General features: G+C 34.7%; 1 protein-coding gene across 3 annotated transcripts in view; it reads left to right on the forward strand.

The window, feature by feature from the left end:
- The window catches only part of LOC119083411 (autism susceptibility gene 2 protein homolog), a 178,601-nt gene extending 155,799 nt beyond the window's left edge, over positions 1-22,802 (forward strand). The window contains exons 6-14 of one of the 3 annotated variants that reach the window (XM_037193132.1): positions 14,662-14,913; positions 17,278-18,374; positions 18,438-18,638; positions 18,695-18,900; positions 18,972-19,342; positions 19,684-19,725; positions 20,138-20,408; positions 20,485-20,608; positions 20,682-22,802. In XM_037193132.1, coding sequence (XP_037049027.1) covers positions 14,662-14,913; positions 17,278-18,374; positions 18,438-18,638; positions 18,695-18,900; positions 18,972-19,342; positions 19,684-19,725; positions 20,138-20,408; positions 20,485-20,608; positions 20,682-21,621 — 3,504 coding nt within the window. In that variant the 3' untranslated portion in view covers positions 21,622-22,802. The remainder of the gene's footprint in view (positions 1-14,661; positions 14,914-17,277; positions 18,375-18,437; positions 18,639-18,694; positions 18,901-18,971; positions 19,343-19,683; positions 19,726-20,137; positions 20,409-20,484; positions 20,609-20,681) is intronic. The other 2 variants (XM_037193139.1, XM_037193148.1) reach the window with 2 other exon arrangements.
- Positions 22,803-27,908: the final 5,106 nt, after the last annotated feature.

Genomic DNA, 27,908 nt, shown 5'->3' on the forward strand with positions numbered 1-27,908 from the left:
GTACTTCCAAAGTCATGAATCTTCTCCTCAGCACAACGTATGTGTGCATTGGGACATTTTGCCCATTAGTCTTCTATTTGTATAGTGTCAACTTTCTGCTGTGTATCTTCGAATGAAAATTTGTAATTCAACTTTCATCGGATAGAAATATTTATTTTCTGTAAGAAAACGTAATATTTATATAAAGTGTACTGTACGTTGTATATATGTTATAGCTACGGTGTAAGATGTAAATCGACGTAAATAACACATCGCCGAGGCAGATGAACTTTGTGTCGTTCAAATATTTGAATTTTCTTCGTATTGGTTTCAGGTTTTACATTCTGTGTAGCAAATATTTGCTGAGGCATGGGTAAGGTTACATGGGTGTGATTCAAGAATGCATTATATCTCATTTCTGACAAATTTTGAATCTCACAGACTCATTTAAAATTAATTTACTTTACGTCGAGCATGTATACGTATGAAATGTAGTTGCATTTGTACGTAGTACGGGGGGAAAAAAATCTGTAGAGCTAATTGCTCCAAAGAGAATGATTTTACATTTTTAACGGAAGGAAAGGAGGTTTTTAATTCAAATGCGAATTTCGTGTTTAATGGCCGGCAAAATATTCATATAGTCTGTGTGCAGACATGTACCGGATAAACGGTCCCAGTTCTTTTGGTAGATGTTTTTACATTTGTGCAAACCTACGTATGAAATCTGTTAATTTTTCGGACAGACGTTATAATTGTCTCTGTCTCTGGACACTGATGTGACTCTGAAATACTTACAATGAAATTCTACTAGGAAACATTGGATTTGTCCCACATGCGAAAAATTTCAGTAAACGAAATCCACGATTTTCTCATTACTCAATGTGGCCAAGGATGATGTGTCTCAGTTTAATAGTGGCCAGTCCATTTTTTGAGCCTATTCTTGGACCTAGTTTTTAGAAAAAAAATTCTGAAAAATTCGGAATAAATTCCTAACTACTCCGAATCTTAGAGCTTCCGAATATAAGCTCTAGCTTTATGCAAAACACATTTTCATACTCTGAGTATCAAGTGAGACTATAGAGTCTATAACGATCCTAACGACTCGATAAAGAAGAACTCTTTCTCCCATGCCTTCCCTTTCTCATTTACCTTATAAGACTGACGAGACACTATTATCAATCCCTTTGTCACTAAAAAACTGGTGTCGTTCATGAATGGCGCCATGTAGCGTATTATTCAAGCCTCCCACGTTAGGAGTCCTAACAAAATAATTAAATTATCATCCCTAGCAAATTGTGGCATTTTTTTATAGATCCAATCGTTCATTACAAATTTAAAAAAAAATCTGTTGCCACTGCCTGTATGCCCATCAAATCTCTAAATAATTCTGTAGAAAAAAAAAATACCAACTTTATAATACGTAATTTATTCGAACAGCATTTTCAACAATAATTACACACAATTATTTTAATTTATGCCGGTAAAATTGCGTTAATGATTTTATTATAATTTTCAAAATAGACAACCTCATTTAAATGTATAATTTTATCATGTTTGAAATCATTAAAAGAGATAATTAATTTGTTGTATAATTAGATTAATAAATATATTTAAAATTTAAATGCATGTGCGGCGGTGTGTGTGTATAATATAGTTAGCTTAGGTAGGTTGTTCGAACAACGTTGTTGTTGTTGCTGTTGGTGTTGTTGGTGTTGCCGTCGTTGTTGCTGCTGCTGCCGCTGCTGATGTTTTTGCTTGATATTATGACTAGTATTAAAGATAGCATGGGGATTAAGTTTTATTTAAAATTATACAGTAAAATGACGGTATTGTTAATCTCAATCTAGCTTTCGGTTATTTATAATGTAATTTATGCAGAGAAAATGTAAATTTAAACATTTTTTTTATATTGTTTCGTGATGTATAAATAATGACTTTATAATTAGACACTTTGTTGTAATTATATTCAGTTTATTCGAAACTGAATTTTGTTCTACACACAGCTTCATCGTTTTTATCGCAAACATACCGTCAATTATTCGGTTGTGTATGACTTACTATAGTCATTTGTGATCGTACAATTAATAAGATATTATCGACAATTATAAGATGGACATGGATTTCTGGGTGTAGTAGTAAAATGTTTTTCAGCAGGAAAAAGTATCGCCATTTTTGTGTATGTATGTGTGTTGGGATTGACTCTTATAATGCCTTTTAAAACAAAATTGCGATGCTTTTGCAGTGGCAAGGCATAGCAACTGGTTTAATACGATTATCGTTATTAAAAGGAATAACAAGACATGATGAGGTATCGTAAAAGTAATACACACATATAAGTAGAAGATAAATAACCTAATTGACTTAACAAGAGATACGATTTAGTCATAAAATCGTGTTCCTCAATATTCTTATTCCGTTGAAGTCATACGTTTCGCGAACAAAACTAGTAGAATTTGCTACCCAAACGCCACTCAAAGAGTCCACTCAAAGTACCATGTACCATGTACATATTCAATAGTCTCGCAGTGCTCCTGCATTTCCATTATTGAGTAGTTATACTCAAATAAAGGTTATCACCACTTCTGTTGTTTAAGATATTATCAAATATTTTATAGCAAATCTTTTACTTCATTTGTTTTAACTTACGTTTATGCTGCATAACATAGCACTTGCCAGAAATCATTGCTTATACTAGTAGTCGTTCTGGTTAATAACAGATGGTTACACTTAAAACAAATATTATAATTTTGACCTTACTATGGGTTTTTCTTATTCTGAATACATTTGAGATTTTTTAGAGTTTTAAAGTCATCGATGATGCCAGTCATAGGTTGCAGTTTATGCCATTTTCACGCAAAATTTAAAAAAGTATTAGCGAATTCAAATTTTGTGCCCAAATATCATAGACTGGGAATCACTTAATTCACTTGGAACATCGATAACTCTTAAAACTATGATGAATCTAAAATTGTGTTTAAGGTGAACAAACTGTAGTGCAAATTAAAAACAAAATTGCGTGGAAAGCAACAACGATAACCACTACACTACAGAGTCTTCGCACTTTGCAAATAGTCAAGGCAAATAACTAGTTTATTGAAACAATTATTATTTATCTCTCGCAGCGACCCCTCTTTGCCCTCATTTTATACATATACACATATAACTGCTCACTCCATTCGCTGGTTAGTTTATAATGTACAAAAGCATGATGCTAATTTTACCCAAGCAGATGCGTAATAATTGTCCTTTTTTATTCAGCGTGGCTTTACTAGTCTGATAAGTGAATTTGCCTACATGCCCTTGTTATCGAAATATTTCAAGTGATGCAGTAGAGCGTTATTCTTTCTATTTAATTCTTCCCCTTACCAAACACCATCTCTAAACTGAGTACGAAACTATAAGTATGACCATTTTAACAACAAAGTCAATTTTACCTCACCTTTCCTCTTATTTTCTTATTAATTTGTTGCTCTTCATAGTTGCCAGAAAGGCAATTTTTAAAGAACCCCAGAGTACCCATTACCCACCCGGCCACCCGAAAAAAGGTAGAAAACGGAATAATGTGGATAGAAATATTTTTTAATTACCTCGACTTTATTTAATTAGGGTGCGACTTAATTGGAAAGCGTTTATGCAAATACAAAGTGCTCTTCAAACATTGAAAGGCGACGCTAAAGAAAAAAAACTTTTTTTTTTAATAAAGGAAAGAAAAGCGAAGAAAAAGAAAAATGGTTCATTTCATAAAGTACAAGGAAAACCCATTTTACGCTGTTAATTTCAATATTTTTTGTCTCTCTCACTCTCTTTTTCGTTTCTTCTTTTTCATTTTATAATTTATAAGAAAAGCGAGCTGAACGCAAAGCTATAGAAGTATTTTAATTCTGAGGGTACATAATTACTTTAGGAAATAACTTCGTTCATTGTGTATACAGCAAAGAAAATAATAAAAAAAATAAGAAGAAGAAGAGTCGACTAATTTCGCTGGAACTTCAAACTAAAAAACATAATAAAAAAGGATAAAGAAACGATCCCTGCCAAATTGTTCACAATGTTCACGAATATTATACCCGTTACGCTTTTATCCAATTATGCGGATAGATGAGCTTTAAATTGATTTTAATTGACATAATAAGCGCAAGAAATTTAAATCCCAAACAAATTGAAAGAGTATTCGAATTTGCAAATTATGTTTTGTATATTGACTCGTTATCTGTTAATGGTTTTTGTCAACTTATTTCTTCTCCCCGGTTTAACTGACACATTTCATCCTCTTCCAATTTTTTTTTTTCAAATTAAATTAGATTGACTCGTGCGAAGTAAGAGTGTTACAAGTCTTTCATTTGAAATAGAAGCGATGTGTTTCGGGTATTGAAAAATATTCGGTGTATGCTTCTTAAAACGACATAAAATTAATTTTTTTTACAGAGTTTTAAGAAGAGCGAAACAGGAGAATTAAGAATCTCGGTCCAGTCAGTCCTTTAATTCAAGTTTTTGTTCAAGAAGGGCACGTAAGGGACTTGCGTAGCTCGTCTGTTTCTTTCTAAAAATAGGGAGAATATATGACGATGAACACAAAGTGGCATTTATTGCATCAATCGTTCAATTTCCGTAAACACCCCCATCAATCCATTCCGAACAGTTAACAAACAAAGGACGCACATATATAAAAACCATTGACACTTGAGGAATTTGTCAATATATTTTACACAACGTATATAACGTACACAATGCGCACAGATCAGACACACAAAACTAATATTCCCCATTATGCAATGTAATTTTATTGCATAGAGAGAGAGTCCTTACATTCATTCTATATTTAACCTTAATATCTGGTCGTTTTCTGTAGATATCTGTGGATAATGTTATGCTCTAGTACGACGTCCATAAATTATACCGCATTTCCACAATAAATGTAAAAGATAGATGATTGTGATGAAAATGAAAAAGATTTTCGGAATAGATACCCAATAAATGGATTTTCGTTCCCCATAATATATTCATTCCTTTGTATGTTCTGCTGTATATTATAATAATGGTTTAGACGAAGCTCATGTGAAATACAATTATCTGATTTCATCCGTACGTATCCACATAAGATATAATATAAATGTGTAGTAGATAGATATTTATATCGTTGGTTATGCAGCGGACGTATTTGAACCCGATAATATGTTCGAATTCTATACTAGCACTTCCATCTATCTGTGACGATATTCAGACCTGTGTTTTAGGTTTCTGTGGAAAACACTTATTGTCGTTGAGATACTTTATGTGTAAGAACGAAATCTAATAATACTGTCAGACATGGTTTATATATTAGCTGTTCCATTTGGCGCATTTAGTGCGAATGGATTAAAATGAAATATATCAGCACGGAACACACACGGAAAATTGGGTTGGTGATTGAAATAATTTTTTTTTTTGGTGTGTGATTATAATGACATTAAATCATTCCGGACACCGAATGAAGTGATTTTGAATTCACTCTAAATTGGCTACGAAAAGGATTCGAAATGACTAAATGTTAGGTTGCTTTGGATTGCTGTATCACTGATTTAGATCTGATTTAGCCTTCAATGAATTTTGGATTTGTCTAGTGGGTGGTTTTTTTAAGTGTAACTACGAACTTTGTCAACCGAACATCTACTACTTTCAAAAAACTGCGAACCTCGATTTCGTACACATCTCTGTCCAATGCAATTAATTGAAAATACGTGATTCAACAGAGGAGAGAAAAAAATGCCGCACCGAACGCGAATATCGTTATTATTTCAGATGCTATTCGCGACAAGCTGATGCGCGACCTACGGGACGGCAATAATTCATGAATGCGTTTTTTGTGTTTCATTTTGCTTGCTAATTTTGTACAATTGTAATTCTCAAAACTGAATACATTCAACAATAAATTCAATGTGCATTTTATACAGAAAAAAAGTTATTGCAGATTGTTTTTCCTGAATGTTCATGATGCAAAACAAAAATGCGTGCGTCACAAATTGCACTTAATTTGTATTCCTAGTATGTAACCGAAAACCCATGTTTTTATTGTTCCGTTTACAGCCTTTTTTTCACAGTTCAGTTGTGCATACATTTACATTTCATGCAATGCATTTTGTTCGCTATATATATACACCGTCGACCACCACATAACATCTTTATTATAAATTCGATTCAACCAGCTTCTTAATTGCTTTTCCATTGAAAAATGGTGCTATTCGTGATAGAGTTGATACTTCTTGGGATTGAAAAATAGAAATTGGTTTTAGTTAAGAAAATTCCAGATAAACCGTGTCATTGCTAACCAACCATCAACATGTAAAGTTTTAAATTTATACGTTTACGTATGGGTGTAGGTTTATCGTTTATTCAATTATAATTTTGCTATTCATATAAAGTAGCAACATCTCTGTGGTTGATGTATTTAAAAATGCAAAAATATCGATCAGACAAATGATTTAAAGCACATCTCGATCAAAATCTGATGAATATTGAATATATTACGTGTTTATGATGGTAAAATTAGCATACTTTACTGATCCGTATGTCATACAAACAGAAACAAACAAAAATGTCCAAAACCGTTCCCAATTAAACAGACTTAGCATACAACCTCGCATACAACATGCATTCCGAAATCCTTTCTTTGAAGGCGTTTAATTACCATGTAAATCAGCAATTTCATTTAATCCGATTGCAGTTCGGTATAAATTGGAATCAAATGCATAATCGGCTTTTGTCACATTCCCGTTAAACATCACCGTTAACGAATTCAATTAATTAATCTTCCATTGTGTTTGATTTGAGTTCAATCGCTCTCTCGATGCTGGAATTATATTGACTTTCCACAAATTATTATTGAACATTGAGTAGCTCTGACTGTCAGGAAAAAGTTTTTTATTTATTCAGTGTGGCTCAGGGACTACTTTCCTCTTCTAGGCCACGAAGTTAATAATTATAATTTTCTCCCTAGTTGCGTAAACAAATGGAAACACACAATTCAAAATTAATAAGTAGAAATTTTGTCACGCCACATTTATCACAGACAATATCAATGTGTATTCGACCATTTATGGTGGTCTTAACGTCTGTAGTTGTAACGAGTGTACAATAAACACCATTTGATAAATGTTATACAATAGATGCCGAATGACTTTGTATAACAGAAAGCGTTGTTGCCGAAAACTATAACATTCAGAAAATTAAAAAAACGAGTCGATGTTTTTGAACGACATTCAACAGGACTGGTACAAAAACCAAAAATATTCTAAGCAGCGACAATAAAAATTGTTATAAGTACACCCCTGTTGTGTGTACACGTTACGCTATTATTTTGAAACTTTATAATGTTTCGAATGCTTAGTATTTTTGCGATGCTTCTTTCGTCGCAATGCGATTATTTTATGACCGAATGTGGCCAAGTACATAACGAACGATAAAAACATAAATGGTAATATTTCTTGCCATGACTAGTAAATGGTCCGATTTGTTTATTTATTCGTTTATACACAGCGACAATTTAATGCATTGTTTCGCACAACGATAAGTGTTGCTTATGGTAATCACTGCATATCTCCATCTCATGCATTGCATTTTAAAATACATTTTAATCGACGAGTTCAACACCATATTGTTAAATTGTTGTAATATATCAGCTTTTTGTTCGTTTATCTATTCATGTATGATAATAATGAATGATTATAATCTCGTTTTTCATATTATGTGTGTGTAAAATACCGTTACCCGTCTAGATACGGGCCTTTAATAAAATGTATCGTAACGAAAACACCCATTATTCGAAACCTTAAATCGATGAGCCAACTAAAACATGCTGATAAACATTTATGTATTTATTTACTCATGTGGCATAATGAGAATACAAAAGCGTTACAAAACTAATTGAAAGGCTTACCGAAGTGAATTTACAGCCACTATAAACGATTAACATATTTGTTAAATTCCCTTATAAGCATCCGAATGGTATGGGGATACATTATATTGTATTACATAATATCTGTGTATATCTCAAATTTATATAAAATTTAAACAACTCACTTTGTATTACAATATACATATATGAAGTGACTCTTTCTCTCTCTATGCTCCATAGGGTATACATGATATTGAATGCGTTTTCGGTTTGCATTTCCAAATCAACATTATGTGAGAGTTTAGTTAATAATAATCGATTTATCAACGCCAATGTCGGTTGTATTTTAATAATGTGATATTGTTGAAAAGCATTTCTGTATGGAACAGAAACAAAACAAAACAAAAAATGCACAATATTCAATGGAATAATATCAATTTATGGGTTATTTATGCGGTCTTTTTATGGTCACATCGTTTACTATTTTTCTAGCGAAATAATTAAAAATTAAATTGCTTTTTTTTGTCCAACAAAACACACAACAACAACAAAATCAATGAAATTTGGTTTTGTATTTTCTGGTTGCCACTTTATTTATTCGAACTCGATATAAGTATATACCGTACACGTTAATTAAAATATAATTAAAACGAGAAAATGTGTTCCCTTTTTCTACCAGTTTTTATAATAGCATGTACGGCATAACGCTTTTATTTTCTGTTTTTTTTTTCTCTCTTTTCTGTTTTGTGTTTTCATAAAATTTCATATCTGCAATTCTGTCAATTAATTTTTTGATTCAATTAAAAATTAAAACTTTGAAATGAAATTGTAAAATCGTTTCGGCTGGAGAATTAATAAAATATTCGCTTTTTTCCAGTAAATTTTGACATTGAAATCATAAAAAAAAAATCTTTTATATATTGCTGATGGTCGTCAGTAGTTTGCTCGCCATTCAGTGATGACAATTTGGCGATTAATGCATTTCTGTTTGAAATATTGTTTGCAGTAGCTTGAAGCACTTTTTTTATTTATCGTTCAAATTGCGCATGTTTTACGCACGGGTAGACCAGTAGACATTGTGGCAAATCTTAGCAAATAATAACAAATTCTGAAAACATTTTTTTTTAGAATTTAAATTCGGAAGAATGGATCTGTAGATCTGAGACTTACACTTATGCACCCATCAAAAATCTTGTGGAAAAACCAAGGAAATTTAAAAGAAAATTGCCATCTTTATCTTCTCCTCCGCACATCGTAATGCTTTTCATATGTTTAAGAAAAAAGCTCAAATGTACCATGATTGTCGTGTACTGACGGTCCGATCAAGCAGATTATAAATTTTGAATAGCGTAACACACATGTAGCGTTCTAATCATCCACCATTGTCTTCAACGAAAACGAAAAATTTTACAGACATGCCGTAGAGCAATTTTTTGCTCAGAATATCGGTCTTTATCGATAAAAAATATAAAAACGTTAATTCAGCAACAATTTTTTTCGTCGCTTTCAGAATAATCTTGAAAATGTATGGAAAAAATCGTTTTCTTCGCAGTCGACTATGGAGAAGGATCTAGTTGAAGACTAAGTAAAGTGGTTTCGACCCACAAAATGACTTCAGATCTGAGTTCTGGGACCTAAAACTCAGATCTGAAGTCATTTTGTGGGTACATTTTCAAAAAACTTTATCTTTGTTGAGGGCAGCCGTGAGCCAGATATATATTTGAAATCCAACACGTCTCACCAATGTGTAATATGAAACCTATACATACAATGGCAGAGCTTTTAACGTTATAACCGCACAACCGAACTAGTAATATGCGTTGCGTTACACTTTTTTTTTACATTCATCAATGCTGTCATCAAATCCGGTACTATATTATCCAAATTATTGTAAAAAAATCACCGTTACATGTGGTATAGGGATACGTTATTTGATAAATAAAAAATTGAATGCAAGTTTGTAGGGTAAAATGCGTAACATGATCAAAAAGTGGATTGTAATTAAAAATCGATATTGGTGCTGGAAAAGAACGTAATCAAAAGAATTGTCGGAAGTCCATGTTATTTATGGGCTTAAATCTCTTTAAAACTGCCCACAGACGTTCAGTAAACTCAATGTTTTGTTTGCTTATGTAAAAAGAAACTTCCATCAAATTACATTGTCAGTCACCGAAATGTCCCCACAGCAGCTGATTGATTATGGCTTTATTGGGATTTTCAAACGAATTTCGTTCATTAATTTCTTGTTTGCCCTTTCGTGTCACTAGCGATAATTCCGTCAAACTTGATGGAACGTTAAAACTTCAATGGTGTGGCGGTATACAATACCCCCGGAACCCACTATAAATTCTCACCAAGCTGGAATTTCTCGCCTTATTACAAATTCAAAATTTGTATAAATACATGCTACCTAACCAATTTCTTCGCCCCCTTCTGTCATGCAAAATTAATACTCAACACTCAAAACATTCTTATGCATGCATAATACTCACTGTATTCCAACTCCTTACTGAATATCATAAATATTATACACAACAAAGCACACTATAATGTTCACGTTAAGCTCTTTTATAGCTTGCGATAAAGCACATCTAAGCCCTTTTAGGCATTTATTTTATGTAATTTAAAATAGGCAAACGCTTAGTTGATTCGCTAACGATGCGCGACTGAGAAATGTATTGTATACACACATTATATACACGGTGGTACACAAACTGAGCGCACATAAAAAGTACTGAATAACTTAATCAAAAGAAATGAAAGTCTGCGGTTGGTGGTTTAATGGCGAAAAATCGAATGCAGGAAAAAAAACCATTTGCGAAAGACGAAAATATTTTTAATGAACATTTTCAACAACCGAGCCAAGAGCCAAGTTTGTGGAATACAACATGTATATGCAATGCATAGAAGGAAGTCTAATGCATCTTTAACATCAAAAAATAAATGTTAAGCACCGCAATGCATTGTTGAATCTCGAGATTAAATTTTCTCTTTCGTTCACTTTTCTGCATCTTAGAGGTTTAATAGGGGAAATTTTTTTTTAGCGGTGAAGTTTTGAGGGTGTCGGCCTGACAAACACTCATATCATAGATCATGACCATTATTTTTTCATTAAAATTTATCACAGCAAAGGTACAAGAGGCTCATGTAGACATTGACTTCGAAATTATGAGAGAAAAAAAGTCCGTTGCAGGCTGGAAAGCATTTTTTGTTTAATCCATTTTTGTAAACTTTCATGACCAAGGAACGATATGGACTCCTTAACAACATTCCCCTACATGATTTCTGTGATCAAATGACTTCATACTTTTGGATAACATTTTTCCGATTCAAAAATTAATTAATTTTTTGGGATTACGTCGCGTTGTGATGATGATGATGATGTAACGTTGACTCAAATTTAATTAATTCGTTTTTATTGTTCTACCTTTAAGGCTCGGAACGGGTCGGGTTCGGTCAGACCGGAATCCGAACCTGGTCTTGACCCGAACCGGAACTAAGACTTCGGGTTCAACCCGAACTTGACCCGAACCAGAATTTTCGATTTCGGGTTCAAACCGAACCCGACCCGAACCCGAAGTTATTCAACCCGTACTTGACCCGAACCCGAATTTCCATTTCGGGTTTGACCCGAACCTGATCTGAACCCGAAATTTTCAAATAAATCAGGTCCGGTTCGGGTTAACCCGAAATTTTTGACATTTTTTAGTGTAAAATTTTCGGGTCACCCGAACCGGACCTGATTTATTTGAAAATTTCGGGTTCAGATCAGGTTCGGGTCAAACCCGAAATGGAAATTCGGGTTCGGGTCAAGTACGGGTTGAATAACTTCGGGTTCGGGTCGGGTTCGGTTTGAACCCGAAATCGAAAATTCTGGTTCGGGTCAAGTTCGGGTTGAACCCGAAGTCTTAGTTCCGGTTCGGGTCTAAGACCGGTTCGGGTCATAACCTGAACTGATCAGGTCAACCCGAACCCGTTCCGAGCCTTATCTACCTTTTCCGTGGAGTCAGAATATACTCATTTGCTTCGAACAAATTTCGAAATGGTATGGCTGTGTGTTGGCTTGCAATATGGGGGGAAACGACTGTTTTATCTATCGGTTATTTTCTATTTAAATATTATTTTCAAAAATTTCATTCTATTTCCAATAAGTTTCGGTTTCAAAGTATTCAATTTGAGTCTGCTTGGCAGTTTTCTGTAATGGTAGTGGATTGTTACATAGGTCAATGCAGTAACGAAGTATTTGTAGAATTCGAAATTTTTTTGTGGTAAGATTTGTTTCGTCGGTGGTTAGCAGCTGTGGTGGTTCTCTGTTGTATTTCTCCTCGTTCGAAAAGCACAATGTTTTGTTATGTGAATGGGCTTTGTTTCTGCTTTTCATATATTTCTTAGTTCATAGATGGCTCAGTAAAAGCCACAAACTTTTCTCGTTTATTTACGCTTTTATTTTTCGTTTAAAACACACGAAAACGAATATCATCCATTGCATTTTCTAAAGCAATTTAGTATGTGATATACTATACACACCGCGATGTAAATTTTTCTTTTCTTCGTGTTATCCACTTTTATTATTTGGATTTTATTGTCTATTTTCAAATTATTTATATGTCTGTTTCGTCGAAAGAAAATAATACGATGGCGGTCGGAGTGGTGGCGCGGGACGGGGATATAAAACACATTATTCTCAACAACGAAAAAATAACAAACTTTCTGGAGTGTGCTACACTTTTCCGATTCTTTATTTTATTTTATGAAAAATTATATTGTAGACATAAGGACAAAGCATACAAATGTATTAAAATGTATATGTATGGCAACGAAAAGCAATTTGATTATTTGAAATTGCATTAGGAATGGAATTTGATTATAATAACTGTTTATGAAGAAAATATGTAGCTTGAAAGAGCTTATGATATTCATAAATTGCTACTGTACACAGAGACGATTCATAAAATTTCCTTGGTTTCCATTTTTTCTTTTCTCTAAATTGAATTAACTGATCTAAAAATACAAAACAAGTCTATTGTTGCAAAGCCACAAATTGTAAAAGAAAAAAATTTATTCGACAGTACAAATGGCAATTGGATTTGATGTGGCATATTGTTTTTTAAGTTTTTTTTATTTTGAATTTTAGCTCAAACAAATCCAAAAATATAGTTCGTAACTAATGGATACGTAAATGAATATATGTGGCTCTGCATTACGGTAGCAGAGTTCGTCACTAGTCTAGTTTCGTTTCGAGTTTAACTCGTCGTTCAATGAACTCAATGAACAATGAACAGTATTTCTTAGTTTTCTCCAGATTGGAGTCGTCCGAAGTAGTTGCGAAAGTTGTTGCAGCAAATATTTTTCTTTGATCAGCAAATACTTCAAATTTTTCACTTTTATAGTTTTCGGCAACAACAACGCTTTCTGTACTAAAAAGTCTTCGTCAATACTTCGGCATCGTTTGTTTAAAATTCTTCATCAATGGTGATGGTGAATAATATTCACTTGAAAGTGACCCAAACGGATAAGCGAAATTGTTTATTGAAATTTACTTCGAATTCATTCGACAATCAAGTATTTTACTATCGACTTGATAGTTATTGGCTGTTTATTGATGCGAAACCCATTTCGACATTCACCTTAAATGCGATTTCATGTGGTGCGATTTCATTTCCACTGCTACACAACATTCTAACCGACTTGTCTTGCTTAAACGAGCCATTACAATGTTTAATTCTTGGCTGGTGTTGTTGTTGTTGTTTTCTCTTTCTCTCTATCCAATAAATTTATCGCCGTCGATGTTGATCATTTTATATTTTATGCAAAATTGCAATTGTAAAAAATAATAAATAAATTTCCATTGAACTTGTTTTTTAATTAAACATTTAATTTATAGGAATTACCTTACCGCGTTATATGTCAATTTTATAGTTTTATATATATACATTACAATCCAATAATAATAATTTGCACTTAAAATTAATTGTCAATTATGTTGTTGATTATGCGATATTAATTAAGTGAATTTATTGATTTCGACTTCAATCTGTCGATTACTATCTTACAAGCGAACATTGATTTAATGTTCAATATTCATAATTGCCGGAGATAATTACGATCAGATACCGTGAGCTGCTGGTTTATTTGAATTTCAATATTCATGCCCGCTTTAAATTGTAAATTCTAAATAAGGCCGTTTACTTTCAATTTTACCAATTGAATGGAAGAAAAAAAAATCGTGTGTGCGCTAATAATAGAGTCGGTAGAGAAAAATGACGCACTAATCACCGCGGTTAATATACAAATTAGCAATATTTGTGAGTGTTTCTTTCGTATCCCGCAGAGCTATTTCAACATTTTAACGAATTTTAAAAGTCAGACAATTCAACAGCTGGAAGGAATTTAATTTGTGTTGAAGAGAGATACAGTAGTTGAGAAAGTCTAGTCTTCCAGTTTAAACTGGTTCAAAATAGACTGTACACTTGAAATACAATTTTTAATCCATTATTTCGTCAGGCTGACCTGAAATTGACTTCAGGTTCAAGTAACCTGGCCATGTTTCTCTGATGATCAGTTTACCTGAACCTGAATTTCACGTTTAATGTCAAAATGAGATTCTGGTAGACCTTGACAAATCCAACCATAACCATAGGAAAATGTATGTTAAAATGAAGAACCATTTTTTGGTCAAAAAAGAGAATTGACAGAGAAGTTATTTACTGTACAGTGGTACGCTGATCGTTGCTTAAAATTTTGCTGAAACCATGTTCTCTCCCACACACTGACAAAAAAATTACATTCTCAATTTATCATTGCTCTTCTAGGGTTCTGATGGAGGGTCGGTTGTGTTTGCATCGACGCCAGCACAGGTTGGAGCAACAACACCGAGTCCGACTGTTCCGCGCAAAGCTGATTTCCCGACAACTGGACTGCCTCTCAGCAACGGGCCTTTGGGGCTGGGAGGCAGTGCAAGCCCAGTGCCTGTACCTCCAGGTCCAGCACCGCCAGCACCATCACCGGCACCAGCTGCATTACCTCCTCCAAATTTGCCGCCGCCTTATACGACACCAATGCAGGTAAGCACACCAACAAACACTTTGAACCGACGAAACAACTATTTACGAAAACAAAAACTCTCGCGGAACGAGCTGTATAAACACGTAAAACAAACGCAAACATATTCAACAAACCATAAACACTTAACATTCTTTATCAGAGACTTCAAATTACTCAAATAAATATTATTAATAAATCTAATCTAAATGCCACTTAAAGAACCAAACACTTAACAAACAAATACTAAACTTCAAAGTCAAAATATAAGCATTAATCAAATAAGTTCTTCTCTTCATATAATAGCATATATATTTGAAATCAAAGTACTCAATAAATAACATTCGTGTTTGGTTAATTTATACATTTTAATCCAATCTAAATACTTCACTATTAAGGCTCTTATCGTAGGCGATTATTAATAAAATAAAAAAAAAATGTTGGGAAAAAACACGGCTCTTTGATAAGTTTCATATTTATTTAGGCGCGCTGTGCATTTCATGTATACGACGTGAATGCGTAGATATGTATTCAAATGTTCGTACTGCCGAGCAGTATTATTAATTCATTTAATGTTTTCTTTAAATATTGCTCTTATAAATGATGAAAATTCCCTTGTGCTTGAGTATCTTCTTACCCATTAACCGAATTGTAGATAAAATTTAGGAATTTAATTGATTTGTGTTTACGTTAAAGATATAATTTCGTAAAATTTATTCTATTAACGGTCTGCCATAACTTAATCATTTAGTTCAAGGACAGGAATGTTTGCAATAGACACAAAGATGATTTAGGGAATTACAAGACAAACATCAATTATCTGACTGTGATATTTGCGATATTACCCATCTGGGAATTCAATTATTCGGGAATCGGATCTGCGCAAAGCAGTAGAACTCTTTTCAATTCGAAATGGTATAGACATTGGGACTGCGCTCTTACCGATTGTATCTGTTCTTGTCTAACTAGAGATTTGTTGACGAACTACGAAAGATAAGTTAAAAGTTGCTCTCAAAACATGGAATCAAATGTGCGATACCACGTTTCATAGTTGACCATTAGCTGCAGACATGAACACCTGAAAGTGCCGACGTGTTATCAAGATCTTGTTGTCATTAATCCACTTTGCGTGTTTCACATGATTGTGTATGAGTCACGAGATTTAACAAAGTGGACTAAACAAATACGAGATTGATAAGGCGACACCACTTTTAGGTGTTCATGGCTGTAGTGCATCATTTCGCACAATCTCAAAATTTTTAAGTGTACTCGTTCCATAAAACACTTAGTCGAGAGCAGATTAATTTAAATGAAATGACAATCGGCCAATGTGCATTCTTTGTACTCCGGTTATAAATCTGAAGTATTTGCCTTTAATTGTAAGAGCTTGCAGCTTGCATGTTATATGCAGTACCAGAATTTACCCAGCCAAAAATGGGGGAATTATGATTGTTGTATTTTCAACGATTCTCGTTTATTCATCAAAGGATTTTCGTTTGCAATTCCTCCAATCAGATTCAGGTGATTTTCTCTGAATTATATAATAACATTCTGGAAAAGTTACCCCCGCAGGGACTATATAGAATTTGAAGCATATTTGAATCAAACGTAATAACGAATATAATCTGGATAATAACGGAATAACGATTCTGTTCTGTTGTCATAAACAATCTACAATTTTAACTACAATTTTCGGTTAAATTATCTTCTCACACATTTCAATTAGTTTCAGCAGTGCATTGAAGGCATTAGTTTGTATAATAGATTTTAAGTCTAATTAATCCACCTAATAATTCCCTTGATGATCGTATATACTCGTCTATACATAAATGTATGAGAATACACTCACCAATCACGTTTACTAACATGCAATTCCATTTCTGGTTCATTATCCACAGAATTGTAACATTTAACGAAATAGACGAAACTCAACAAAATTATTTCAACTTCAACCCCATCTAAATTTTATGCTCAAATCGGGTGAATTATATTTGCCATTAGGGATAACTTTAATTCAAATGTGTGCACATAAAAGTTGCTTTTCGTTAGTTTTATAATGTATGAAATGGTCGGTTCTGTTATGTTTTATCTTCGTGTTTACATGATGAGTGCTTAATGTCCAAGTCATACATAAACTTTATTAATAGTCGTTCGTAAAGTTAGAGCAAACAAATTATGAGTGCAATTTCATTAAAATCAGCCAAATGCGGGAATGATGCTAAAAAAAATGACTAGATGACGAAACACTCAAATTAGCAAGGTATACCCGGGCAAAGTAATTGAATCTCGATTTTTTATGTAAACGGTTTTCGTTTCCGTCTGTGTCTGCAAAACTTTTTTTTTAATCATGACAATGCTAACAGAAAACTTTTATTTTACCTTTTCAGGGCTCAAATGTCGCTTTAAGTACACATTTGACACCAATATCCAGTCACTCAACTCAAGCCGGATTGATTAAGCCCCAACCATCAGCCGCCAAAATTCCTTCGACGTGTACGAGTACATCTCCCGGTAAACAGGCACAGCCACTAACACAATCTCCATCTTCCAAACAACCGCCATCTATAGCGAACTTAATTGGACAACCAATAACTACATTGGCCAATGGCTTCAGTTCGCCCTCTATACCACCCATATCAACGAATCATCCAATCTCCACACCACGGATTACATCTCCAAACAGCACTAGCGTAAGTCAACCACAAATAACGAATGGAATGGCAAACAGTTTAGTGCAACCGCCAGCATCGTTATCGGTTGGTGTACCACAACCGCCGCCAGCAACGGCTCCAACAGCGCCTACACCATCTGTTCATCCAGGATTGGACAGTGCGACAGCAAGTTGTCGAACGAACAGTCCGGCTGTAGCGACCAGTGCCGTTTTATCGGCAGCTGCGCCAGCAGCAAATGGCAATAGCAATGCAACGATAACATCTTCTAATGGAAGTTTACCGTCATACCGTTCGGGTTATCCTGGATACCCGTTGTATGCACCATACAATAACATTCATCACAGTCCGTACATACCTGCAGTACCATCTCCGTCTGCCTCACCACGAACGGTAGATTCGAGAACGAGTAGAGAGTCGCCATTAATAAATGTGAGCAAACCAGTTCGACCGATTACGCCGAATGCTCCCAGTAATGGCGTGCCCTCGGTTGCATCACAAGGTCCGTTATCAATCGGAAGCATGTCGAGTCAACAACCATCAAGGGAACAACACATGAATATTCAAGCTTCCGATAGTAACAGTAAATTTACCACCGCGATTCACCAGCAACAATCTGGAGGAAATCAAATGCTTCCTGGACCACATATGCAACAACAACAGCCACAACATCAGCAGACACAACAACAACATCAACATCAACAGCCACAACAACAACATCAGCAGCAGCAGCAACAGCAACATAATGCCTCATCAATTCAAAGAGCTCATTCTCCCCGAGGGCATAGCCCAAACAGAGAACGTGATAGTTATAGGTAAGTTCAATTGCGTTGAAAACTGGTGAGCCATTGTACTTATCTGTTAATGAACTTTCACAGTAGCAATGTTAGTAGCCTGTCAAGGTCATCAGCAACGCCTGGACCAGGAGCACCATACAGTGGTAGTTCAGCTGCCCCAACAGGACCGTCTCCTGCGTTGCCTTATACTTCTGGAGCATCAGCTTCACCACTACCGCCATCATCAGTCGCAGTATCATCTAGTCTGTCCTATTCTAAATCCTCAGCACCAGTGTGGCCTAGGTAAGCTAAACGTTGTTTGTGCCCGGAATTTTCTGTATCGAATTTATTGTTTTCAGCGCAAGCAATACACAATTGTCGCCAGCTACAGGTAGTATGACACGACCAACGCCTCCACCTGGACCTGCTGCAATACATTCAACAGCACAGTCACATTCATCATTTCCACCACCTCTTTTTGCTGCACCAATGCCACCACCGGCTGTCTCATCAGCTTCAGCGCCTCATCCATTTTCGGCTGAGTCTCTTTTTCAGTCCAGCAAAGGTATGCATGAAAACAAAAGCAACACAAACCACTATCCGACGTTGTTTCATACAATTCCTTTTACTTCGTAGCTGCCGATCAAGCTGATTTATTGCGTCGGGAACTCGATAATCGGTTCTTAGATCGGGCTGGTTTAACTGGTGTTCCACCTCCATCACCGTACTTACGTCAAGAACTGCATCATCATCAGCATCAGCACACTCATTTACATCAGCATCAACAACTATTACCGGCTGCATCACCAGCACCAGCTCCACTCTTTCCACCACCACTATTTAAGGATATTCCGAAAATGGGAGCTGTTGATTCTCCATTTTATCGAACAGGTGCTTTAGGAATGCCAACTGCATATCCAGGATATTCGCCTGGATTATTGCATCCGGGCCTCGGTGGGCCCACACCATTTGTGCCACCCAGCCATTTGCCATCATTTGCGCCAAAGGTAAATTGCTAAACTGTCGAATCTGTAAACGCGTAACTTCTTTCAGTTTAATACCGACAAAGACGAGTCAAAACGTTCAGCCGCATGCCGATCAAAAAAATAACAATCAAAATATTACAAATTTCTCTGCCACAGCATATACTCATCAACAATCGTCATCATCATCACTTTTAGACTGTATCATCCAGCGTTGACATTCACATCTTTTCATTTTTTTTTTTTTATTTTTAATTTGTACACATTTCAGTTGTTAATTTAATTATTTTTCAGTTTTCTAAAAAACACTCTGTCATTATTGCATTTGCATTCTAACAAATTCTTGCTTTTCGTTTGTTTCGCAGCCACCACATCCTGCAGTTGATCCCACTAAACCTAAACAAGTGGTAGGTGCCCAATTTACTCCTAATTTGTGTTATTTCGTTTTTTTTCGTTCGTTTTTTATTGCTTTGAATTAATAAGCCCATGCCGCTGCTTCCTTGATATTTTATTGCCCTATTGGTATCATGGTTCAGTTTATTTGGCTTTCAATTCGTTACCTTCACATTTTATTCATTCATATTTATGCCATAGGCCGGGTCTAATAAATTGATTTGCTCAATTCTTTGTATGTTACGGAATTTTCTAAAGGAAAATCCAGACACAGAATCAGGCGCTAAATCTATCAGTCCCGACTTGATGTGATTTCGTAATTCATCAACGAAACAAAAACAATTTATACAAAACACATGCCTTTGCGTCGGACATTGTCGCGTGTGACATTTTATTTGGAGAATCAATTTTTAAAAAATATTCCAGAAGGCCGGACGATGGAATGCAATGCATGTGCGTATCGCATGGGAGATATATCACCATCAAGCCAAACAAAATCCAGATAAGACTGCAACACCTGGAATCGGTGTCAAAACAGACATGTTGCGACCGCCTACACATATATTCCCACCTGCTGGTGTACCAAGATCGCACGAATTACCATCATCATTCCCACCATCTGGTTTGCCCGGTCGACCTCCATACGAATCTGGACCGATGCCAGGAAGTTTTCTGGGGACGCCTGGTAGTCATTTAGGTTCGTAGAATGTTTATTCATTAATATTTCAACAATGGAAGACCGTTCGTTACAATATTGTCGTTTAATCTTTTAGGAGGAGCAGTTTCTCCATTTGGCAGATACGGCAGTCCATTTAGTAGTTTTCCCGGCATGTCTCCGTTTGCTCGTGAAATGCATATGGGCGGACCAATGTCAAACGTACATGATCCTTGGAGAAAGTAAGTCACTCACAATTCACCGTTGAAGAACCAAACAGCTGAGCAAAGAAATTTTATTCCAATCTATTCATAGTTCACTCCAACGGACAGTCGGAGCCTATCCACCACCACCGTCTCCTAGTGTGTGGCCATTGAAACAAGATTCCAGCTTAGAGGCAGCTCGACGAGAAGCTGAAGAACGTGAACGACGCGAACACAAGCGTCGAGAAGACGAACGACAGTTACGCGAGCGTGAGGAACGTCAAAGGGAACGCGAAAAAGAAGAGAAGCTTCGAAAAGAGGCACAAGAACGCGAAAGGGAAAGAGAACGGGAACGTGAACGAGAGAGGGAGCGTGAACGACGAGAAAAGGAGAGACGTGACATGGAACGGCGGGAAATGGAACGCGAGCGTATGCTACAACAGCAACAACGTTTGTCCGAAAGTACAAAATCGGTGCAACGAGACCGTTCACCACTACGAAATGGAAATGACATTGATCCAACTCAAATAAAAATTGAGCCGAAACGTGACGACGAAATGCTGATGAGACAATCTTCAATGATGACCGATCCACGATATCATCATCCATCTGCATCGGCTGCTGCAGCTGCTGCACACCATTCATACATGACCAGTCGACACGGTCCACACATAATACCGCCACCACCACCGCCACATCTGTCCCGATCGATGCTCGGCCATTCAATGGCTGGTCCACCAATGTCACATTACCCACCGCCAGGTCCCGCCTGGGCTATCGATCCGTACGGTCGCGATCCATATCGAATGGATCCGATGCATCAATTACGTTACAATCCATTAATGGAAGCTGCAATTCGTGTCGAAGAGGAGCGCTCCAAAGCGATGAGCTTGTATGCGGCCCATTCCGTGGCCCATTTGCGCGCAAAGGAACCGAGTCCGGTTCCGCCGCCACATCACCGTATGCCTCCCGGTTCAATAAAACCATCCGCCACACATATGTCAGTCGGTCCGGATATGCACAAAAAGGAAGACTCAACGTCAGCGCGATGATAAATAATTAACGTGAAATTGATCGCGGGATCGATTTGAAATTGGATCATTGCAATTCCATGGAAGGAAGAAGAAAGAAAGGTAAAACAGAATGGAAATTTTTTGGAGGAAGGAGTAAAAAACGTTCCGAGTGCGCAATTTCCGGTGTACATTATCCTAAACAACTGTTTGTTTGTTTTTTAACAGAAAATTTTCTTTTATTTTTTTTTAATGGTATAAAGGAGTGTGTGGTTCACATTAATTTTTATTGAATGACTAAGCTACTTATTGTGATTTAAACAAAAAAAATGAAAAAGTAAAAAAACAAGAAAATGAAAACCCTGTCTGTAAATAGTTTCCTAGACCAAAACAAGAAGAAGAAGAAAAAAAAAAATTATAGAAATGTAAATTATGTACATACATAGATGAGAGGACAATTTTTTAATTAGTTGTTGTGCGTGCGCTTATTTTTCGATAAAAAAAAATAAAAAACAAAATAAAAATAAAAAACTAACAACAAAAAATAAAAAAAAAATCTTCAAAAAAAAAAACTGGCAAAGACGTAGAGACTTGTAATTTAAAAAAATCTAAGAATTCATACAAAAAAAATTTGGTAATTTATTTAGACAAACCAGTAACAGAGGTTAATTAAAAATGCATAACTCAATTTAATTGAAAAAAAAAAAAACAAATATGAAAAAAAATATCGGGGTTGATGGATAGCAGTGTGGATCGTGTTAATGGTCTCTGTTTTATTTTTATTTTGAATATTTGAAATGCAAAACAAAATCTTTTTGTAGAATTTTAATGAATTTCCGATTACAAACACATACACACATCCGTACAACAATCCATCAATCAGGATACACCCACACAAACGACAAACGGGTGCTCATAATGAAATAATTTAAGTAACTTAATTAAGTCACATCAAAAGATTATTTATTAATCGAAAAAAGCAAAAAAAAAGAAAAGAAAAAAAAAACTGAGAATTAAACAAAAAAAAATTAAAAATACTGAGAAAGAAATTCAAAATTTTTACAACCAACACACCTAATTGTATAAAAAAGAAAGAAAGCGGAAAACGTTGCATTTCGAATGGGGGCGATAAATGTTTAATTTTATCGGCTCCATTTCTATCACATTATTAATTGCATTTTTTTTCTCTTCAATTTATTTTGATTTAGATAATTTTAGGTAAATTTGAATCTCTTTTTATCTCTTAAAAAAAACCAACCGACCAACCAGTCAATTCAATGCGTGTCATAATGTAATATGTCATCGGATGCATTGGTGAAATAATTTTTTTTTTCATGCCACATGATATTTCCCTTTTGTGTTTAAAGCAACAACAACAACAACAAAAAAAATTGTTTCGGCTGAGAAGAAAATCGAAAGTATTACAAACAAATCAAATTGATTCCTGTGAATAGTTGTGAACCTCAAACAAAGTACGAAAATTTGTTTAGCATCATCAGTGCTGGCGGGGACCCATTAAAATGATCTTTGTGTCCAAAACGAAAGAAATTTCAACAATTGTCTCAATAGCTTTTCGCACATTTTTTCATAATTGTATGTTTTCCACAAAAGTTTTGACATTTTGAATACCGGTTGGTCTTCTTGACCAGTGGAACTCGTCTTAAACGGGAACAAGCAAACAACAACAACAAAAAAACGTCTCTCAAAACGTATTAATACTCCGAACGATTCGACATCAATTATATCATGTAGGGACCAAGAGAGTACGTTTGGTATATCGAATCATATGGACACAGATTTGCTACTTAAACAAAATTGCTGGTCACATCTGATGCTCATGAGACCATTTGTAAGATTCATTATTAGTTAAAGTCTAATTTCTCTGACTTCACCAAGTGTTAGCCAGCCCCAAATGATCATCGTGGTTTATTTACCTAATTTCCTTATACATTTTCGAATCCTAGACTATGCCATTCCAAATCAAAAGTAATGAATCGAGACACTTTGTTGAAATGTATCCGGAAATAGGTAAACTTTCGCTCTCATTGAGTTTGTCCTGTTTAAAATTTAAACCAATCATCGCACATCTCATCGTAGTTTCCAGTATTTTATACTACATCACAAATTAACGATTTGCATGAATGATCTCCGGTCAGCGCTTCCGCCAACCAAAAATAAAAAAGAGATTAGCGGACACAGCATAAAATTGTACTTTTATTTTGATCAGCTATAATCGCGTGCATCTGATAAAGAGTCCAATTTTATGCTCTGTTTGCTTACTAATGTTTCGAAAATCATTGTAACTGGAAGCGTACATGATGTGTCCAGCGATCGTCGTCGTTGACTATTTCCTGGAAATAATATTGTTGCTCTTTCGCTGAGAGCCGGATCGATTTGAATTCAAATATTCTGTTAGGTGGACCAGTATAACCAGCATTTCGTACGGAAATTCTGATTATACTGGCCCAGAAACAGATCGGAATTTTTAGTGTGTGTGTGTGTGTGAGAACAGAAAAAAAATGAATCTGAACAAATCGATCATTTCCATGCAATTTCGTTGAAAAGGAAATCGTTTTAAGGTTTCAATTAAATATTTAAAAAAAAGACACCCCCGTCAGAACAGATTGTGTAGTATTCTTGCTAAATCAATATGTGATTTCCATTGGACAACACAAATTTGCACACTGCAGTTACAAAAATTACTGTTTTCGTTTCGGTGTTTGAATATTTCATGAACAAGTGTTAAGTTTTCATGTCACACTCCAACTCGTACATTCCACAGTTCAATTTCTGTGGTACGTTGAATACCTTTACGATGGAACGCACTATATTGTCGTTATCATGGTTGAAAACAACGGAGGTAAACTTTCTTTAGCTTTGAAGAGCTTTCAGAAGCTTAAAGCTTTTCTAGTATTTTAATAGAAAAATTTAGATTTTAAATCAAATATTCAAAGCTCGCAAAAGTTCTTCAAAGCTAAACTTAAAATTCTCCTACTTCGTTCATACAAAAAGGTATCGTGCCAATTGGCATAGTGATGTTATGATCATTGGTCAGGGTTCACCAGTCTAACCCACTCAATGCAGATCACAAAACGAAATTTAATTTAACTTGACGAGACTCAAACCGTTTACCGTCAGTTTGTGCGACTTGGTATTTTGGTATCTCAGACGCCAATAAAATAGAAACATGATCCTGGACTGCATATCCAGAGTAATTTAGCATAGTGCAAATTTGTGTTTTTTCGGATAAATTGACCATGTTTATGTGAGTGTGATTCATCAATTCGCTAACGGTGTGAATTGTGAGAGGCCTAAAATCAAACTTATGGACAAGAATAAACTTAATTAAAAATCATGCAAAATTATCTATCCAGAGGATCAATTTTATGTAAACGGTTTATCCATTTTGAATCTTTTGTTTAAGCAATTATTTATATCTGTTTTAGTTGCTTCAAATTAAACTATTCAAAAAAAATAAACAAAACAAAAAATGAAATAATTCTTATATTCTAATATTATAATTATAATAAAAAAATATTTAAGCCAAAATATAAGGAATGTAGATAGAAAACGGACAATTATTAAGATAATGGGATAAAAAAAAACACACAACAACAATATTAAATATTTAAAAACAAGAAAAAAAATATTTAAAATAATTTTTTTAGCTTAAATTTTATTTAATTCAATTTTTAGTTTCAATTAAATTAAATTTTTTTTTCATTACATTTTATATAAATTAAAACAAAAAATTAAAAATTAAACTGAAAGTCGCATAATTTTAACAAAACAAAAAAAAACATCTTTTTAAAGAAAATGAAAAAAGAAAAATGAAGAAAATGAAGTAGGACAGATATGAGATATTTTATCTTCCTATTTTCAAATCATTTTTTTTTGTTTTTTGCTCTGAATATTGTACATGTGAAGAAAAAGTATATATAATGTGAACAAATTATATATTAATAATAAGAGTAATTTTTGTAGATAAATGTGTAAAAGACGATTTCAAAAAGATGAATGATAAAATGAATAAATTATAAATATGAACATTTGGCCATTTAATTTTCTCTCGACATGGATCCATTTTGAGACATGACTTCTTCGAACATTTAAAGAAACAGTACCCAGGCCCGGATTGGATTATCCGATCGGGATTCGCCCAAAAAGGCCGACAGCTTTTTTTATAGGGATTTGGTCTGGCTTGGAAATATTTGTATTGGAAGCCTGGTGAGTTGATAGATAGTCAGTCCCTGGCAGGACGTGTTCATCAGCATTATTTCCCTTGACTGAAAGTCAGGGTCTTACACCAGAAAATGTCGAAATATGTGGGTAACAAAAAAGTTGTGGTTGAAAATTTATGAAAAACATTAAATGTGGGTAACGATTCTTCGTTGAGGGCATGATAACGTGAGTAATTCTCAACCAATTTGGATGAATCTTTTTTTTTTAATGTTCGGAAGCTATCCCACGAAAACAGAATTTTACACTATTATAGCCTCAATCGAAAAAGATTGTCAAGTTGTTAGTCAACTATCAAGTAGGAAGTTTTTTACTTCCTTTACTTACGCCAGAAAAACGCCTCTGATGAAATGATATTCTTTGCAGGCTGTTAGTAGTGTAGAAATCTTAGAATTCCTAACACAGGCAATATAAGATGAACTATTCTCAACTTATATCTGAATCTTTTTTTAAATGCTTTATTCCAACAATCAACAAAATATTTTAAAACGTTTACGAGTGTGAAGTTTGCAAGTCGTGATATATTTTCACGATTGAAGGTTTTGTGAATGTATGACTTCTTTTTTTTTTAACAAAAGAGTAAGAGAAGAACATCTGTCGCATTTTTCTGTTTTGTGAACGGGTTCTCGTTCCACATTACAGAACATACTTCGCATCTACTCTGATTTATCAAAAGGGCAATCAAAAAGAATAATAAATAGCTCAGACGAGTGGGAAGTTTACGGCCAGAGCGAAGCGAGCTTACAAAAAGTGGTCAAAAATTACTTCTTACATGGGAAATTATATTCGAGGGATTTTTTTCCCGGTTTACCAATAAATTTCTCCTTTTACAAATATTTCAAATCATTTAACCATTATGAAGTCGAAATTGGTCCCAATTTACCGAAAATATTGGTAAACTGAGTTATTTTTACGGTCTACTGAAAAGTAGTAACGTTCATTTATTACCATCCCTTCTTATATTCGACGGTTTCCAAAGATTTTTTTTTGATAAATTTTATTGCCATACCTTACTAATGTTCTAAATTTGACAATTTTTTATGACTGAAACAAGCTGGAAGAAGTAGACTTTTGTATTAAATACAATGATCAAAAATACATTGAGAAAATTGTCAGCCAAGGGATCTGACTCGCACAAAAGGTGGGACCTAGTTTGAAGATTGCGTTCAGAAAAATTCACATATAATTCTGACCAAGGTACTGAAAGAACAGGTTAAGTCACATCTGAGGTGATCACGAAGGCGGTGACACACAAATTTTGACAAATAGATGCTTTTTATTTAACAGACTCATTACAGATTGTTTGAAATGTGAACTTGATAAAAACTTTTTTTTTTCTTCAAGTTGACATTTCAAACAGTCTGTAATGAGTCTGTTCAACAAAATGTGTCTATTTGTCAAAATGTGTGTGTCATCCGCTTTCGTGGGCGTCTTAACCTGTTCGTTCAGAACCTTGATTCTGACGACAGAAAATAACTTTAAATGTCCGTACAGCTGGGGGAAAGTTATGAAGTCACATTTTTAACTTTTACAATCCAATTAACGCCGCAAGTGCGGTCGAAATTCAAAATGGAAAGTGCGGAGGTCTTTCTAACGTAGCGTCATTTTCATACAATTAAGCGTTGAAATGTACTTTTTGGTTCACTTTTTCATCGAATCGTTCGCTTAAAATTCAAATTTTAGGCACACTTACGGCGTGAATTGATGTTATTCATTCCACCCGTTATAACACATATATATGTAAAATGTCGTAACATTGGTAATACAGTCGGCGACTCTGAAATAAGTTGCTCATTTCTCATTTCGTTTCAACTGTTTTACAGCTGGTTCAATTTTACAAACTAAGTTTATACAGCTGGTAACACCGTATAAAGACCTAAAAGAAGTTTTGCTTGTATAAGTGAAACAGCTGAAATGAAATGAGTAACTTACTTTAATTTTTTTCCTTGTTACCTCTCTAACTTGAATAATTCTTCACCATTTTTGCTTTAATTGAAGATCAAATTCTTGAGGTTGAATTCCTATATTATAGCAGAGATTGGCATTGTTTGAAGTATCTATCGTGTGTAAGAAATACTTTCCTATTTTGA

The sequence above is a fragment of the Bradysia coprophila genome, chromosome X, assembly GCF_014529535.1.
Source record: "Bradysia coprophila strain Holo2 chromosome X, BU_Bcop_v1, whole genome shotgun sequence".
NCBI lineage: Eukaryota > Metazoa > Arthropoda > Insecta > Diptera > Sciaridae > Bradysia > Bradysia coprophila.